Raw genomic sequence first — 18,730 nt, forward strand, 5'->3', positions numbered from 1 at the left:
TCCATTGAAGATCCAGCTGGTAATGTTCAGTGCGCCCGGGTGGCCAGGAAGGGCAATGTCATCCTAGTTGTCTCAGGAATAGCGTGGCCAGCAGTACCAGGGCAGGGATTGTCCCGCTGTGCTCGGCACTGGGGAGGCCACACAAGTGCTGTGTCCCGTTCTGGGACCCTCTGTGCAACAAGGACATTGAGGCACTGCAGTGTGTCCAGAGAAGGGCAGTGGGACTGGGGAGGTGTTTGGAACACAATTCCTGTGCGGAGCAGCTGATGGCGCTGGGGGTGTTTAGCATGCAGAAAAGGAGGCTCATGGCGAACCTTGTCACTCTCTACAACCCCTGAAAGGAGGTTGTACTAGCTCGGGTCGGCCTCTTCTCCCGGGCAACCAGCAACAGGACGAGAGAACATAGCCCTAAGCCGTGCCAGGGGAGGTTCAGGTTGGACATTAGGAGGAATTTCTTCACAGAAGGGGTGACTGGGCATTGGAATGGGCTGCCCAGGGAGTTGGCGGAGTCACCGTGCCTGGAGGCGTTTAAGGAAGGACTGGACGCGGCACTCAGGGGGCACTGAGCGCCATGGTGTAGTTCACCATGGGCGTGTTCGGTCACAGGCTGGACTCGACGATCTCAGAGCTCTTTTCCAACCTAACCGATTCTGGCATTACCCCGGTACCTCCCTAGACTCCACACTCCCTTGCTACCCGAGGCAGGAGCCGCCCAGCCCCGCTCCGTGGCGGAGAAAGCGAAGGAGGAGCCAGGCCGTGCCTCGCCCGGCGGCGCCGCGGGCAGGCAGCGCTGAGGGAGGGAGGGAGGGAGGGGCGGAGCTGAGCCACCGCCTCCCCGCCCGCCGCCATTTTGGCTGTCGCGTCGCTTCCGCCGCTGGAAGTAAACAGAGAGCGAGGCAGGGAAGGAGGGAAGCGGCGACGCGGGCGGGACGGGCCGGACGGACGGCCGGGCGGAGGAGGCGGCGGCGGCGTTGCTGGGGTTGACTTCGGCGGAGAGAGCCGATGTGGCCGGAGCGGAGGCGCCAGCGCGGCCCGAGCCCCGGTTAACACGAAGCGCAGCAGGGAGCCGCCAGGTGACGGGGCGGGAAGGGGCGGGCGGCGGCGCAGCCCTCGGGGTCCCAGGCCCCGGGAGCGGCGGGGGCGGCGGAGCGCGGGCCTGCGGGGCTGGCGGAGCTCCGCGCCCCGGGCCGGGGCTGGGCCGGAAGGAGCCGACCCTGAGGGGAACCTCCGGGAGTAGCGGGCGATCCGTAAATCCTAGTCCTTCGTGTTTGGGTGTCGCTGCGTCGCAGCCTTCCCGCGATAGAGGTAGTAAATCGTGAAACCCTCGCTGCGTCCAGCGGAACAGGCTGTTGGCGGCAGTGAGGGATTGGGCTCGTGTCCGGGTCTGCCGCTCTTTCAGCCCTTTAGCGCATTCCTGGTGTTCCTAGAACAGCCTTGGTGCGGGGGTGAGGCACGGCGAGCAGGTTCCTGGGACGGCCTTATCAGCAGGGTGCAAACAGCTCTGCACAGTGCTTTGTTTTGTTTGGTTTGGGTTGTGTTTTTTTTGTTTTTTTTTAAACTGCCGTTGTGTTCTGGCTGCACCTTACTCGGCAATAAAAACAATGTTGAGCACGTGCTTTGCTCTTCCTCCTCCTGGGTGAGCGAACTGTGTGATTAAGGTTGGACATGACTATTGCAAACAAGATAGCGTGGGTTGCGCCCAGGTGCGGAGTTCAGACACAAGTCGTTAGAACAGGTGGAGAAATCTACTTGGGAAATCTGAAGGAGTGAGGAGCCCGGCTTTCACCCATCTCCCTGCATCGGTAGAGTTGGGTATTTTTGTTGGTTTGGGGTTTGTCTTTTTTTTTTTTCTGCCAAGATCTTCAAAGTTGATTGTAGCAGCAGTTTGGAAAACGTGTAAGCCAGAGAGGGTTAAAAGCCAGACTGATGGTTCATGCATTGCTAAGAAGTGATAAGCAATCATTCCTTGAAAGATAGGTTTTACTCATACTGTACTTTTCTAGCATGGGGTTTTGCATCTATGTCTTCCTTGTTGAAAAGTTGGCCTTGGATTTCAAATGGTCAGATCTTTAAATTACTGGATACATAAAGCAAAGTGAACTGAACTCCTAATATCTTTTCACATGGCTCTGCAAACTTCTGCAGGCAAATACACATTCTTGAAATTTTGTATTTGTTTTATTGTTAGGCGGTGAAGATGTTGAAAGAAGCTACATTTAAAAAAAACTATTCTGATACTTTAAGTTCTGAAATAAGACACCAAAAGTTAGATTAAGAAATTGGTTAGAAATTAGATGACAAAACAGTCATGCAGTTCTTAAAATCATATTTTTTTAGTCTTGAGCTTAAGCATTTTTTTCCTGTTTGGAAAAAGTTTGCCAAGGAAATATTTTTGAAAGGTTATGCTTAATCTCTTTTTAATTACAAGAGCGTCCAAGATGTCAGTCACAAAAAAGTTGTCTGGAAATGGGTTTTTTTCCCCATCCCTTGCTTTAAGTCATGGCATTTAGAACATATAGCATCATCTTTTCTTGGAAAGAAGAAATCATCATCAGTATACCTCTAGTGATGGCTGTGTTGTCTGTTTCTTTTTTTTAATTGGCTGTTTATAAAAATGTGGAACAGTATCCCCCAGCTTCCAAGAGTGGGTTTTGGTCTGTAACCAGCATATGTTAACTACTTAGAGCTCATCCCAGCTAGCTCAGAGGCGCAGACTGGGAGTTGTTGATGACCTGATTCACTCCTACCAGCATGTCCCAGAGGCTTTTTTCCAGATGAAAAATTAATACAGTTTTGTCAGTGATGGCTCCCTCCTGGTCTTCTCGGAAAGGGAGATAAAAAAGAGGTGAAAAAAACCCCAAACTGTACTTTAATGCAGTGATAAAAGTAGCCTACCTAACTGGAACATTTATGCAGGTTGACTACCTTGTTAGCAAAAGATGAGACAGGATCTCTGTATAGGAAGACCTGGGGAGCCAAGTCTGAGAGTCCCTTGTGTAGCTTTTTGCAGATGGCTTTGGAAAGACTTGGACATCAAACAGGCAGGCCTGAATTTGGCACAGTGAATAGCTTGTCTGTGGTGAATACTTGTTGTAACCAAGTTTGGAATATCTGTTTTGCCTAAAATTTAAGCTAATGTTGCATTTCAGACTAGCTTATTATAAATATTGTTCTTGTACTATGCTGAGTTGTTATCTCAAACAGAAACATGACAGGCTTGCAGTGGATTTGCAAATTAATTCTTGATTAATTTTAAGTTCAATTCTGTTTTCATGGTTGCAAAATGCAATTTCTTTATGTTTTTGTTAGTTGCAGATGGTTCTGAGTCACCGTTCAGTTTTCTTGATTTTCTTCACTGGTGAAGTGGCTCAGCAACAGAACTCTGTCGCTGGCAGAAAGCTTGTTCCAGCACAGGAATTGTGTTTTGCATAGTCTCATAGTCATGGACTGAATCACGGAAAATAGTTCTCAGGAAGCAAGTAGAGACTTTTGCCCAGTAGTGTTTTCATCCTCTGCTTGTCCAAGTGCTACTGGGAGTAAAAATTGGAGTTGAAAAAAGTCAGGAGACAGATTTTGTTCACCAGTCTTTCGTGACCGTATGTTCAGGTTTGTTTGCATCATCTTATGAGTGGCTTTAGACCTTAAGTGATAGCTTGCTTCTGTCATGTGAGTAGCTAGGATTAAAGTCTTTTAAAGATAGGTAGGGAGGTGCTGCCTTTGAGAAAATAATCTGTGATGCTTTGGATTATAAGCAATATAATTTTTCACTTGCATTTTATTTTAAGAAGTACTTGCAGTACATAGCGGGGAACTTGACTTTATAAATCCCAGAAGGACTGGGCATATGATAATCTTAGGCATGTAATTGTACTTGAATGTTAAACCAGAATGAAATTATTTCACTGTGTATGAAGTCCTTGTTTATCTTCTAGAAATCAGGGAGGCTGGGGGTGCTTTATGTCAGGCCCACCCCACGCCTGGATTCTCTCAGCGCTTTAGGACTGAGTGTATTGTAGTTTAGTATGAGGGATCACAGCCCTTTAGGACATGATGGGCATCACACTGAGGCTTTTAAAAATAAATTATCAGATTCCAAGTTAAGTTGTAAGATGGAATGTACAAAAGAACACATTTGGATCCAAGCCTGGTGCTAGATTTATTTCAGGTGTAGGTAATGGTCAGGGTTTTTTCTCTCTAATAATGTAAAATAAGGTAGAAGTTGTTTAAGTGATATCATTATGGAAAAAGTACATGCTACAACCTTTTGCCTCAGGCTTGCTGAATTTAATATAGTTTTGAAGAAAGTTTTCTGGCCCTTCTTTTAATTTTTTTTTTTTGGTGAGTTGAAACTTCCAGGCTGTTACTGGAAATCTTCTGTAATCCCGATTTACTAGTTATATGGAAAAATGAAAGCACACCAATGGACTTGATGAAATATATTTTCAAGGATACTGATTTAAAACCATTTCCTATTAAAGTAATATATTTTAAATAAATTAAAAAAGAAAATATTCTTCCTCTCTGAGAAAAAAATACTTGGTCTGATACAACATGTGCAATATGGAGTGCCTGCAAGCATGCACACAGTAATTACTTACTTCCTTGCCTGATTTGTATCTCCACAGTTTCAAGTGTTGTTCCTTATAAACAGGACTGGGGCAGCAGTATGGATGTCGGTGTTCGAAAAATTGTTTAGAGCATTATCCTTCCATTAGTAGAACAGTAGAGTGATAATAAACAACACAGTAAAACAGGTTCAAAGTGTTCTCAAACACACAAATGAAACCCTGAAAGGAGAGTGACTGTTATAAATGGGCTGGCACTGTTAATGATTAAAAAAGTAATATTAAAGATATCAGTTTAGATGATAATGTTATTTCTGGACTGCCACTGCGGTTTAATTGTTAATTGGATTTTTTTCCTTAATATATGGCAGGAAAAAAACCCTGCCAAAGTGTTCTTGCAGAAAATACCTTTTGTCACCTCCACCATTTTCTATTAATGTTGCTGTCAGCTCTATTATGTTTACAAAATAAATAGTTGTGGTTTTTTTATTGCTTCTGTAGGATGAAACGAGGAAGGAAAACTAATGAGGCCAACAGCAGTTCATCTGAAGACACAAGTGGGAAGGAATCCAAGAGACACAAGGTTGTAGAGAAGAAAACCATAGTTGTGCAGAGTCCTGACTGGGCAAACCTGCTCCAAGACATTATCCTCCAGGTGTTTCAGTACTTGCCCCTTCTGGATCGTGCTCATGCATCCCAGGTCTGCAGGAGCTGGAACCAAGTGTTTCATATGCCTGATCTGTGGAGGTGCTTTGAGTTTGAACTGAATCAACCAGCTACATCTAATCTGAGGACTACACATCCTGAACTGATCAAGCAAATAATAAAGAGGCATTCCAATCACCTGCAGTATGTGAGCTTCAAGGTACTGTATTTTATAGGTTTTTTAAAAGTAACTTTTATTCTAAAAGAAATGGGGCAGCTGTCTATGTGGTAAGTGGTGTTGTTTACAGGCTTCGTATACTGAAGAAATGGGTTCTCTTGATGGACATGTAGGCATGGAGATTACCTCCTAATTGGTTTGTTTGGGTGTATTTTCAGGACCATATCTTTTCATTGCCTTATTTCTGTTAGATGACAATCTGTTTGGTTGTGTGGTTTGTTTAGGGGATTTTGTTTGTTTTTGTGGGTCCTTTGTTTGGTGGGATTTTTTGGTGGGATTTGTGTTTGGTTTGTTTTTTGATTTTTTTTTTTTTTTTTTGGTAGCAGTTTAGCTGCTTAAAATTCTGCTTCATTGAGTGGACAAAAATAATTCTGTTCTGATATGACTGCATGCGTGGGTTCCTGCCTCAGAATTAAGTTCAATCAGGATGCATAAGTTGAGAATTTCCCCATTTTACATCTGTAGGGACTTAGCTCTAATATTCGTGGTTAGAAAACATGTAATGCATAGAGAGTGACTTCAGTACTACTAGCCAGCAACTAGCAGTTTTAATATTAAATTGGGTGGGGCTGTGTGTACTCAGCACAACTGCATTTCGGGTGACTGAAAAAGTACGTGGGATTTGCATAGTATGGTGCCTGTGCTGATTGTGCCTGGCTGAGAAATACCATTAGGGGAGAATTGGTTCTGTTAACGCTGTGGAATTATTTTCAGCAGATGAAAACCTTTAATGTTGGCTTACATATCAGTGTGTTTTGGAAGGCTGTAAATTTCATAGCTGCATATGCATTAGCTATGTGAGAGATTTGGAGAGGAAATGACTTCTGCAGCATGTTCAGTGTACTTGTTTTGTGAGATTAGGCTGTTCTAATGCTGGAATCGTCAGCATGTGGGTAGCTGAGTCATCTCTGCCTGATCACATGTATTGCTACTGCTTGCTTGGAATACCAGATACAAATTGTTATCACAATGTTTGCAGGGCTTTTGTCAGTGTCCAAATAAAGAAAACCTGGGGCTGTAGTGGAGTGGCCTCCCAGTGTCTTATCTCCTGTCTATGGTGCTTTACACTAAGTGATTTTGAAGAATCTTGGGTGCCCTTTGCTCATAGGGTGATCCATCATTTCTTGAATGTGTCACTTCAGTTGTCCTTCAGTGCTGCAGAATACACAAGGAAGTGGGTGTAACACTCACCATTCCTCTGTAAAGGCTGAAAATATGAGGGTTGTTTTTTGTGAGCAAGGAAAGATGGGATTCTTGAAAACCAAGGTTCTTCAGCTTGCATTTGACCAGAAAATGAGCATTCATTGGACTTAATCTATTGCTGCCAAGGTAGTTTGGTAGAGTTAAATTTGATCCTGTGGTCAAGCTTTATACTGCTCTGTAGGTTTGCTAAGCTGTCATGGTTGCTGTATATAAGGGAATATTTGGAAAGTGTCAGGGGAAGTCCATTGGAGACACGACAAGTGATTTGGTTGGGTAGCAAGCTGACTAATGAAGGTTTTGGCTTTTGTGTTGATTTGGTTTTTTGTCTTTTGTTGTTTATTTTTCTGTAGAGTGTCCATTGCAGATCTGTTGTGGTATTAACAGTGAAGGGCCAGTCATACAGGTTCATATGATAATGAACTTAGCTCTCCAGCAGCTCACTTTTGTGAACTGAACCGCTGTAAAAAGAAGCAGCTTTTGCACAGAGTAAAGGATTTATAGAAGTCTTGCATTTTGGTAAGGAAGAATACAAAGAGGAATTGTGATAGGCTCTGGACCCTCCACTTGCTTATTATTTGATGTGGACTGAATATCTTGGAACAAACTGTTTAGCTGACCCCTCACCATGCTATGTTTAGTAGATATATAGCAAGCAAATTGTCTTGGATTTTTGGTGTGTCCTTTCTTGGGGGGAAAAAAGAATGACACTGATGTTTCATGGTGGGGTTTTTTTTGACATCCCATTTCAGAAGGTAAAGTGAAAAAAAATTAAAGAGTATGTTTGCAGTGCTTTCTGAACATTAAATTCGTTTTGTTTTAAGGTGGACAGTAGCAAGGAATCTGCAGAAGCAGCTTGTGATATTTTATCACAGCTTGTGAATTGCTCTCTGAAAACACTTGGGCTAATTTCAACTGCCCGGCCAAGCTTCATGGATTTACCAAAGGTATTTTAATAAGTATATTTTCTCTTGCAAAGTATTGCAGTGTTTCATACCATACTTCTATAACTTTTTGAGAAGTTCTGTCATAGGACTACGAATCTGTGATAAAAGCTCATTAGTGGTCTGGTCTCTAATAAAGGGAGGAACTGATACGCACTGTGACGGATATCAAAACTTCCATTCAGTCTGTGAATCATGTGAGAATGTAGGCCTGACCTTGTTCTTTCAAGTCCTGCTGTCTGTTGACCTCAATGTAGTGTTGAGTAGAATGGTGCAAGTTCAGAGGCTAGACAGTTCATATCTGTGTAATTGTGTTGTGGGGGATGCTTAGGAGACAGTTATGATCCAATGAGTGGTAGAGTTTTATCCATGTGGACTTGCCGTAGGACTTACACGATCGATGAGCTCTTTTCAGAAAGAAATAGGATCATGATTTTCAGGATTTCATGTCATGCAGTCAAGCATCAGCATCCTTTGTGAAATGCACTGTATTTCTGAAATTTTTCAGTCAAGATTTTTACCTTGCATGTCTACCAAAAATCAGGTCTTGTTAGAAGGCATTTAATCTAGAAGACAACAAATCTCTTATATGTGCTTCTAAAGAAGCATTCCTTCTAGTGAGGTGTGCTATTGCTAAGGAGCAGGGGAGTGGTTGTGAAGGGCCAGATACAAATCGGCTATTAGCTAGACCTCAGTGATGTCATTGTTGGTGATGGCAGTAAGCACAAGGAGAAACTAGAGACAGCCTTGGGAAAGGAAGTAGGCTATAGGTAAGGTTAGCTGCAGAAAGATTCAGTTATTATCCTTGGCAATGGTCGCTGTCATCATGTATCTCTCTTGAATATGTTTTTTTAAATCCTTAGTTTTCAAAGAGGCTTTTCAGATATCTAGCTAGTTATGCTGATTTTTTTTTTGGTTTTTTCCTTTTTTGATGTTCTTTGAGGTGTGATGATAAGAAAACCTAAATGCAGTGAAAACAATCCACAGGCTCAGTCTGTTAGAGCTGAAAGGACAAATTATTTTTTTTTCTTACTATTTTCTTTATTAATGTGAATGCTGCTTTAGCTCTCTTAGTTTTTGCTGGAGGGATGTGTTAGGGTCCCATTTGTCTTGCTGAGTAATTACTTGTAATTGTTCATGCTACATTCTTACTTGGCTTCAAGACTTACAAAGCACAGGCTTCTTTTATTTGTTCTCAGTAGGTTCACATTTGGCCCTTAAAAAAATAGATTCAAAATAAGCCGAACTTAGCTCTAAGCATAATTTGCCTTTTGATGTTTACCACTTCAATAATAATGTCACTGGCATAAGGGACCACTAGTGAAACTAAAGAATTAAATTTGGCTATGGCTGAATTCTTGTGGGAAGCTGTTAGTTACAGGTCCTTTAGATGAGAAGCAGACAATAGTGAATTAATTTGGAAAACGGCTAATACTTTGCTGTGGTGTTGGATTTTTTTTGGGGTGCTGGGGTTTTTTTATATTTATCAGACCATATAGGTAATATGAACTATTTGGCATTATCTTCATCAGTACACTTCTTTTCTCAAGTGACCTGACATGTGGCAATTATTTGATACTCATATTTAGCATTGTGTTGCCCATCTTTTCATTCAGTACCTTCTACATGAGTAGAATCTTTTAAAGAATCACACTACAGAGTACATGTGTGGCAATACTGAAAAGACCAGCTTTTACACATGGGATATTGCCTGTTCTCCACTAGCTCTTCAAACTAGAAATTTCAAGTTAGCTGTTTTTATAAGTGTGGTTAACTTTCATTGCGTTTTTTTTTAACTGCCTTCTTCTTCTAAATACAGAGAATAAAAACACAGTACTGATTCTGTCATAATACAGAGTGGAAATAATGTTAAAGCATCTTTTCTTCTGTACATAACATACATAATCAACATATTGTCAGGATAGTTGGAGTGGTCCCTAAAGTCAAAGTACGTAAAGATTCTGAGTTGGACTTCTTGTTTCCATTTGCATGAACTGACTTTGAAAGTTTGTGTTGAGGTGAAAGCAGTAAGTCCTATTCTAAATCTAATTGTGTGAGTTTTATCAAAATCCACAAATATATCCCCTAAGAATGAACAAGTATTGTTGCCAGGCCTTCTTTCATATACCTGTATTACTGTATTCAGGATATGTGCCTGTGGCTCAGAGTGAAACAGGATTGAAATCAAAGTAGCAGGTCAGTTTTTTTATGATACTTAATGTAGCACGTGGAGAAAAGACTTCTAAAAAGTCTTGTATTTGGTCAGTCTTGTAAGAAATGATGAAGATGCACTAATTATTCACCTCATACCACCAGTGGTTTCTACAAGCACTGCTGTATCTGCTCCTTAGTTTGTGTTTCTCAAGTTTAGTCTGCCTGGGCTCTGCGTTTACTGGTAAGTTTCAGTGGTTGTGTAAAAATACTGGGCACTGGCCCTACCTTATCTGTGCTGCTTAATCAGTAATGAATTGATCTCCTGCTCCTTGGCTCTGTTTGGACCACTCCAGTTAGCTTTCCAAGAAATCTGTCCAAGCCCTAAATACTCTTGTGTGGTTGGTAGGCAGGCAGGGTAGTCATTTGGCTTTGGATACAACCACTCCTGACTGTTTGCATCTCACCAACGCAGCACAACTTGCCGTGCGGGAATTCCTGTTCCAGAAGACACTTCTTTTAGAATGTGACTTACCTCATCTGTTCAAAGGACAATTAAAAAAAAATCCTCCAAACTAGGGCTTCTAGGCTTTCCTTTTGCTCATGGGAAATTTAAATTTAAATCTCTGCACAAATTTAAATCTTTCTGTAGATTTAAATTTGTGCAGTGGATTGTCCAGGGTCAGGCTCTTGATTAACATCTAATGTTACACATTCTGATTTGTCCAATTCATAAACTGATAGTAAAAAACAATTACACTTCCTCTATAAAGAAATGTCCCTTTTAGTATTATTTTTAATTGTGCAATAGCATAAGAATGCTTTTTCAACAAATGCTGTCAAGAAGTAAAAACTAGGACTGCTGTGTACAGTGTAAAACCAATGAGACTTTTACTTCAGATACTACTCTTTCATTTAAACTTCCTTTTTTTTTTCCAGTCTCACTTTATTTCTGCGCTGACAGTGGTGTTTGTGAACTCCAAATCCCTCTCTTCACTTAAGATTGATGACACACCAGTAGATGACCCATCTCTCAAGGTCCTGGTGGCTAACAACAGCGACACACTCAAACTGTTGAAAATGAGCAGTTGTCCTCATGTTTCTCCAGCTGGTAAGCTACTGTGGTTTCGGGGTTAGTTTGTTTGGGATTTTTTTTGTTTGTTGCTTGGTTAGTTGGTTTGGATTTTTTAATGCATGCTTGAAATTCTGTCTGAAACTAGTACACACCTGAAAAAATAGGGGGTGGGGTAGGAGGGAAGATGAGTGATTACCAGCAATTGGTAATACCAATACTTTCAGCTGGTGGTCAGTCCATCTGTCCTTCCCTTTCAGAGTGACTATGGTGCTAATAATAAAATAGTGCCTGTCTGTCGTGGGCAAATAGTTAACCTCGTGTGGAACTCTTAAGAGTAAATATTGACTTGATAGTGCACTATTTGTACAATGTCTAAGTATTCCAATTCAATTACGCTTTTTTGGAATATGAGGTTCTTTTCCACATTTTCTTATGTGTGGACTGAATGTTGCCATGTCATGGATTATGAAGATGCTGGTTTAGTCATTCTGAATGAAAGTTATTGCTGGAGAATAGCCGCAAACAGTCTCAAAAAGGGGAGATGAGACTGAGCTGTAGAGAACATTTACTGTGACCAGATATACTTCACTAAAGTTCTTAAATGTGTGTCTGTAGCAGGAATGAAGCCAGCTCATATCAGAATGAAATCACTCAAGATACTGAAGTTCACAGAATTAACTTTTGTGGTAGACTTACGTAATGCACAGCAAGGTTGAGATTTATTCACAGCCCATCAGCTTAACACTTACAGTTTTTCACTAAAAAATGGAAGAGGAATTGTTAATGAAATGCTGACAACTTAGTATGAGATTCCTCTTCTGAGGATGAGTAGAAACTATAGAAACCGTAACACCGTAACTTTCTTCATGCAAATACGTTTCAGCTGTAAATGTTAGGTGTATTATCTGTCAAATTCACCAGCAGGATTCCTAAAAGGGGAAAGGGGAAAGCAGTAATGTAGCAGAGGGTGTGTCATTGTAGAGATAACAAACAAAACAAATTTAATACCTTTTGCAAGTTCTCAGATAAAACCTTGTGTCTGGTTTTGTATAAAGAAGTCCTGAAAATGCAGGACTGGTGTTTTGCAGCATACTGGTCCAACAAAGTGTTCAGAGGTTTATTAACTGGAATGTTTTCTCCTCCAAAGCTTTGTAATCATAGATGGGTGTTGTTTAAATTTGATTGAGTGCATGGCTTTTCCAACTTAAAATTGCTTTTTGAGAATTCTTGTGTCTGAAAAGTACAAGAGCCATAACATGTTTGTCAAGAGGAAAAAGCTTTCCTCTTAGCAGTAATTTGTAGCTAGGCAGAGAGAATCATTTCCTTGGACTTTGATCAGCTCTAGCAGACTTTGCTGGTTTGTGGATAATCCTTGCTAGAAGGCTTTATTGGAACATCATACACTTAATAATTTGGGAGGAGGCGTGGGTGTGTTCTGATTGGTGTATCTTGCATGGTTTTAAGTTGAAGGAACAATGGGTAAGAAATAGTCATGCCTGTTTAAGGAACACAACTCCTATTGTCCTTCATGGAGTGGAGATGAATAGATTGGGATAAGATGCATTAGTAACAAAACCAGGGAGTGCTAAGCAGACAGCAGGAGAGTTTAATTGCTTAATTCAGGTATGGGTGTGCCTTGAGATGGAGAAAAAAGTGGATGCACTGGGTTTGCATGACAGTGTTTTGTGGCGCAGTTAGGGGGGTACAGGAGTGGCTTCTGTGAAAACTGCCAGAAGCTTCCCCATGTCCAGCAGAGCCAAGGCTGAGCCCATCAGTGACAGTGGTAGTGCCTCTGGAATAACCTGTTTAAGAAGGAGGAAAAGGTACTGCAGGAGAGCAATTGCAGCTGGAGATAAGAGTGAGAATACATGAGAGGAACAGCTCTGCAGACACCAAGGTCAGTGAAAAAGAGGGGCAGGAGTTGCTCCAGGCAGAGCTGAGATTCCCCTGCAGCTGAGATTCCCTGTGGTGCAGACCATGGTGAGGCAGCTGTGCCCCTGCAGCCTACGGAGGGCCATGATGAAGCAGAGATCCACCTGCAGCCTGTGGAGGACTTCATGCTGGAACAGGTGGATGCCTGAAGGAGGCTGTGACCCTGTGGGAAGCCCATGCTGAAAGAGTCTCTTGGAAGCACCTGTTGAGAGAGGAGCCCACACTAGAGAAGGTTTGATGGCTGGAATTGATCCTGTGGGGGACACTGGAGTCTGTTCCTGAAGGACTGCACCCCGTGGAAGAGACTCACGCTGGAGCAGTTTGTGATGAAATGCAGTCTGAGGAATCCCATTGGAGAAGTTTGTGGGGGATTTGCTCCCATGTGAGGGACACCATGCTGGAGCTGGGGAAGAGTGTGAGCAGTGAGTGAGTGAGGCCACTTCCTTCCTGAGGAGGAAGGAGTGGCAGAAACAATGTCTGAAGAGCTAACCGCAGCCCCCCATTCCTTGTCCCCCTGTGCTGCTGGGAGGGGAGGAGGTAGAGCAAATCATGAGGAGTTTAAGCCTGAGAAGAAGGAAGGAGGTAGAGGAAGGTGTGTTAAGATTCAGTTTTATTTCTCATTACCTTACTCTGATTTAATTGATAATAAACTGATTTCCCCAAGTTGAGTCTGTTTTACCCATAATGGTGATTGGTGAGTGATCTCTCCCTGTCACCCTTATCTTCACTCCTGAGTTTCTAATTTTATTCTCTCTCCCCTGCCCAGCTGAGGAGGGGAGCTTTGGTGGGCACTTAGTGTCCAGGCAAGAATGACCCACCAAGTAGAACAAAAGAAAGAAGCTGCTATGTGGATAGTTAGCTTCAAGAGCAGGCAGGCTGCAAAAATGACTCTTGAAGGAAAATGTGACCTGGATGGGGTTTTTTTGTAATGGGAATATTATAATTAGCAGGCTATTAAAAATGTGGGAAAACTTTATTGAAACAAAACGGCTGTGAGTTGCAAAACTAATTACTTACAGATGCAGTTAAAATGTCTTCAAATTGGAGGAGGAGGGAATTTTCATTACTAGGTCAGTTCTCAAGAAATTTGTTAAGTGAAGGGCAGAAAAGAGCAATGAAAGTAGTGCAAGAGAGACTCCATTACTCCAGGGGTAAAGGAAAAAGATTGATATCAAACAGTGAATTGCTCTAATTACTGTGCAAAGATAAAGAGGCATGTTTGAGTTTGGGCTGGAGAAACAAAGGCAGTGATGTATTTCTGATCTTTGTGAGCTTATCTGAAGTTTCTTCTGTTTGCTCTTTACCCTCTGAAATACCAACTGGAACAGAGGGAGTGGAAAGTGTTTCTGTAAAAGTGGTATTCCTGCTCTGGCACAGGAGTAGGAGGGCTGCTTCTTGTGGAGTGGGAGTTGGGAAGCAGAGCAGGTGTAAGGTGTGCCTGCACCAGGAACATCACGTGTTGGGGATTTTTTTGGTGCAAATCTGTGCAGTAAGATCAGAGAGCAGAGCCATTTACCTCTCATTTACACTGAAGTTTAGGCAGTGCTTAAGGGTGTTCTGTGAACTACTTGGGCTCCAGGCAGGCCCTCTCATAGCTACCTACACTGTATTTGTTGTCAGCTCTATATGTAGGATATATAATTGCATTGACAGACGGTGGATATCCAGTCCTAGACCCATAGCAAATCACAGTAAGTTGAACCCCAGCTCTTCCCTTTTTGCATTGCACTGGTCCATAATGTACCCCTAAAGTTAAAGATTATTTGTGGAAGTATGGCAGCCAGGACAGCAAGCTTTGTCGAGATGAGAAAATGTATATGGATCTCGAAACTGCCTAAAATACTTTATATCTCAACAGACCTAGGTATTCTGAAGCAGCATGTCTGAATCTCCTTAGAGAGTGATCATAGTAGCCCTTCTGATTCATGCAATGTTTTTCCAGTGATTTTTTTTAAGAATGTGTTTTTATGCTCAGTATAGGCTGAAGTTTAACAGCTGCACCTTAAAACAGCTACTGTTTACTGTATTTCTTCATGTTACTTCAGAGCTAGAGTATATTGAGCTCAGGTTTTTCAGTTCTATATTGAATGCTATGTTCTCATCCCCTCTATTAATGGAAAAGGCCATATTCCACATTTCACACAGTTTTCTGGGTCACATGAAACAGAGGACTGTATGCTTTTTTTAGTGCTTTTTTTTTTTTTCAGTACTGTTACCAGTATAATACCATTGCTTGTATCTACAAATGGTATGAGTGGAAACCTTGGACTGAACTGGATTCTGTTTTTGATGTTTTTGTCTTCTGTGAGCAGCGGATTGTATTGAATCATTAGAGTCTGAAAATTGCTGTTCCAGAAATTGCTACTCCAATTTTTTTGTGTTTTTCCTCTTTTTTTGCTGCAGCTATTCCAAATTTAAGCATTTATACTTCGCTAGAAAAAACAAATGCTGACTGCAGCAGCTTCTCTAGCGAATTAAAATCTAACATTCATTTTACTTTTGCTTTACGTTTGCTTTTCTCAGATGACAGATTTCATTCACAGGTGCTTGGTCAGCCACAGAGCAGTCAGCAGCTCTTTCAGAGCTGGCTTAACATGAGTGAGGACCTTTTACAAAAATGAGTTTGAGTAGTGGTCTTACAACAGGGCAGAACGGTCAGAATATTCTGTTTATGTCTTCGTCACTTCTGTTTATGTATTTGTTAACTTCTTTGTGATTCCCAGCAAAATAGAGATTTAGTCACCTTGTGTGTGTCTGTCTTCCATGTAGGTACTAAGAAGTCTCAAGGGCATACTTGTGAAAAAGGTTCATGTTCAGGTTGTCCAGTATGGTTCTGTTTTGATATAAGGTCTTGGCACACGTTGAAATAGGTGTGCATAGCACCCTCCTGACACACAAACAAATTCACTCCTGTTTCTTGTTAGTTATGAGTGCCTTTACCTGTGTAACCCCTTGCATAACGTTTTCTTCTCCCAGGTATCCTTTGTGTGGCTGACCAGTGCCATGGCTTGCGTGAGCTGGCGCTGAACTACCACCTGCTGAGTGATGAGCTGCTGCTTGCGTTGTCTTCTGAGAAACACGTCAGGTTAGAACACTTGCGCATCGATGTCGTCAGTGAAAATCCCGGACAGACTCAGTTCCACACGATTCAGAAGAGCAGCTGGGACGCTTTCATCAGGCATTCTCCTAAAGTCAATCTAGTCATGTACTTTTTCTTGTATGAGGAGGAGTTTGACCCGTTCTTTCGTTACGAGATACCCGTCACTCACCTTTACTTTGGGAGATCAGTGAGCAAGGACGTGCTGGGCCGCGTTGGGATGACGTGTCCGCGGCTGGTCGAACTGGTGGTGTGTGCCAACGGGTTGCGGCCGCTGGACGAGGAGCTGATCTGCATCGCCGAGCGGTGCAAGTACCTGTCGGCCGTGGGCCTCGGAGAATGTGAAGTCTCTTGCAGTGCCTTTGTTGAGTTTGTGAAGATGTGTGGCGGTCGCCTCTCTCAGCTCTCTATTATGGAGGAAGTTTTGATTCCTGATCAGAAATACAGCTTAGAGCAGATTCACTGGGAAGTTTCAAAGCATCTTGGTAGAGTCTGGTTCCCGGACATGATGCCCACATGGTAAAGTCCTTAAAAGACTCCAGGGCGAATGGAATAGCACCTTAAACCCAAGCTTACCATATTGCAATTTCCTGTATAAGCTTATTTAATAATAAAGATTTTACTACAAGTTAATTAATGGTTTGATTAGAAAATTAAATTTTCTTTCAAAAATTGTTTTGGAACTTCAGAACCAAAAATAGAGTTCACAGCTCCAAAACCTCATTTCATCCAAACAAAAATTAGGTTTCTGTTATAGATTTATTCTTTGTCATTAAAAGCGACCTCGAATGTTTTTGGAAATAAAAAAAATATTTTAAATATTTAAATATACCTGCAAAATACCAGTTTTAATAAGCTGTCCTTCTTTGACTTAGATTGTGTCCAATACTATCATATTTGATGTTAAAAAGCCAAACCAAACCCCACCAAAATTGCATGCTTTTATTGCGGACTGTAGCATTTCTAAATCCAGTCACCTTGATGACAAGATGGTGATTATAAGAAGTGTTTAGTAGCCCATGAAATATACACATTCTGTTAAATAATCATAAAAGGCAAGAGCAATACACAATAATAACAGTTAGACAACTAAAATACTATGTTTGCTACCTTATTCAACAGATTATTAGATCCACCTAAAATGTATTTAGAGTGCAAACAACCAGTAGTGTGAGCTACCAAAAGCGGTGTGGGGTTTTTTCCACCCTCTATGCATTTTAATTTAGTTTGCTTATGGGGTCTCAGATCTGCGTCTAAACCTGTTTTAAGGTATTTTATGTCTAGCTCAGGAAGCGAAAGCATTCTGGGGAAAAATGTAGATACATTGTATTTAAAACCACATTGGAGTTAATGAGCATTTCTTGCGCATTAACTGGTTTGGCAGCATACGGTGAGATGGAATAATGTATGGTTTGTGAAATGAATCCTGCAATGTTATTCTGATGAATGGGTGTGAGCAGTGGGAGATGAGAAAGGTAAAATTTGAATGTTGACCAAGAACCTTTTCACAAAACCTTAGACCTTTTGGCTGCTTTAAGAGAAATGACATTTTAACAGTTGCTTAAGCTGTATAAACTAACTGTATACTGTAAATCTGTTTCAGAAATGTTTATGTATAAAGTGAATGTTTGATAGATAATAATTTTGTATACCTTTAATTCAGCTAGTTCTGTCATTTCATATTTAAAAACCCAAAAGGAGTAGACTTGGTGAAGTAGAGCAATAGGCAAAAATTTGTTTTGAACATTTGATAAATCAGTTTTATTAAAGAAAGTTTTTAGTTTGTAAGTGGTGTAGGCAAGACATTGCCTGTGATCTGGATGTGGCTTGTGACTTAATTTCTTACTGCCAACAGTTACGTTATTTTCCCTTTGAGGTTACTGATGGTAACACTGAAGTGTTGCCCAGACAGCTGCATGTTTGAGAGATGTGGTCAGCCCTCAGCAAGGCAGAGCTGCCCTGGCAGGCTGGGTTCAGCTTAGCTGGTGGCTGCTTCTCACTTGAGCTGTACAGCCCCTTCTGGTAGTAAGTAGATTTCCTTCATCTCTGATTTCAGTCATGTTTATCCAAATGTTTAGTGTAATACACTTATGAGTGTATTTAAGTTCGTAACTATATTTTGAGCAAACAATGCTCGGCGGACTGGACATCTTTATAGGGGAGTTGTATGTTTCTGTAGAGCTTTGATTTAAAAATTGCATTTTATGAAATACATGGTTTTTGTATTAGAATTTGTTAAATTAATGTAATACTATAATTTGCTTTTATTTGTACAAAAGGTGTCAATATATTTAGTCCGTAAAAGAAAAAAGCTCTGTGTTTTTTATAACCCGACTCTCAGAACCACCTGTATGAGAAAAGTGGAGTAACACTTGTAGTGTGGGGAATTTAGTTTTCACTAAATTAATATGAAATTAACACCATTAGTAATGGCTCCAGAACTTCTCTGGACCTTGACTGTGGTTGTCCTGATGCTGGCAACGTAAGTCGCCAACATGCTGGTAGTGGGAATAAATGAAAGGCAAGGCACAACCTAAATACCAGATCCTGCTCCTGGAATTCACTTCTGCAGCACTGCATTATAACATATATAAAGATACAAAGTTATAAAGATGTTCAAGTGCAAGAAAACTGCTTGAAAGCAGTTGCGTCTCTCTTGCAGTGGAGGTCAGCAGTTTTTATACACCAAATCAATTACTGCATCCTTAGCTCAAATAATCCAATTGTAACCTAAACTTCCCAGGCAAGCCTACAGTGCTTTTTTAGCAAATTCTGTGCATCTTATTTTGCCTTCTACAAATTGAAACAAACAAATAGTAAATACATAAAAATCAAGGCACAAGACTCATGAAGTTCACTAGAAACATGAACATGGGTGTCACA

At 41.4% G+C, this 18,730-nt stretch overlaps 1 protein-coding gene across 3 annotated transcripts; it reads left to right on the forward strand.

The window, feature by feature from the left end:
* The first annotated feature begins 825 nt into the window (after window positions 1-825).
* Window positions 826-18,078, forward strand: FBXL3 (F-box and leucine rich repeat protein 3). 3 transcript variants are annotated; one of them, XM_085048496.1, is made up of 5 exons: window positions 828-1,073; window positions 5,067-5,430; window positions 7,473-7,595; window positions 10,683-10,854; window positions 15,727-18,078. In XM_085048496.1, exons 2-5 carry the CDS (start codon window positions 5,068-5,070, stop codon window positions 16,368-16,370), a joined length of 1,302 nt encoding a protein of 433 aa, XP_084904622.1. In that variant the 5' UTR covers window positions 828-1,073; window position 5,067; the 3' UTR covers window positions 16,371-18,078. The 3 variants fall into 3 exon arrangements, with proteins under 3 accessions (XP_084904624.1, XP_084904622.1, XP_084904623.1); XM_085048497.1 differs by lacking the exon at window positions 828-1,073 and adding an exon at window positions 1,119-1,305; XM_085048498.1 differs by lacking the exon at window positions 7,473-7,595 and having other exon boundaries at window positions 826-1,073.
* Window positions 18,079-18,730: the final 652 nt, after the last annotated feature.

The sequence above is a fragment of the Lichenostomus cassidix genome, unplaced genomic scaffold, assembly GCF_008360975.1.
Source record: "Lichenostomus cassidix isolate B80296 unplaced genomic scaffold, HeHo_3.0 HiC_scaffold_466, whole genome shotgun sequence".
Classification (NCBI taxonomy): Eukaryota; Metazoa; Chordata; class Aves; order Passeriformes; family Meliphagidae; genus Lichenostomus; species Lichenostomus cassidix.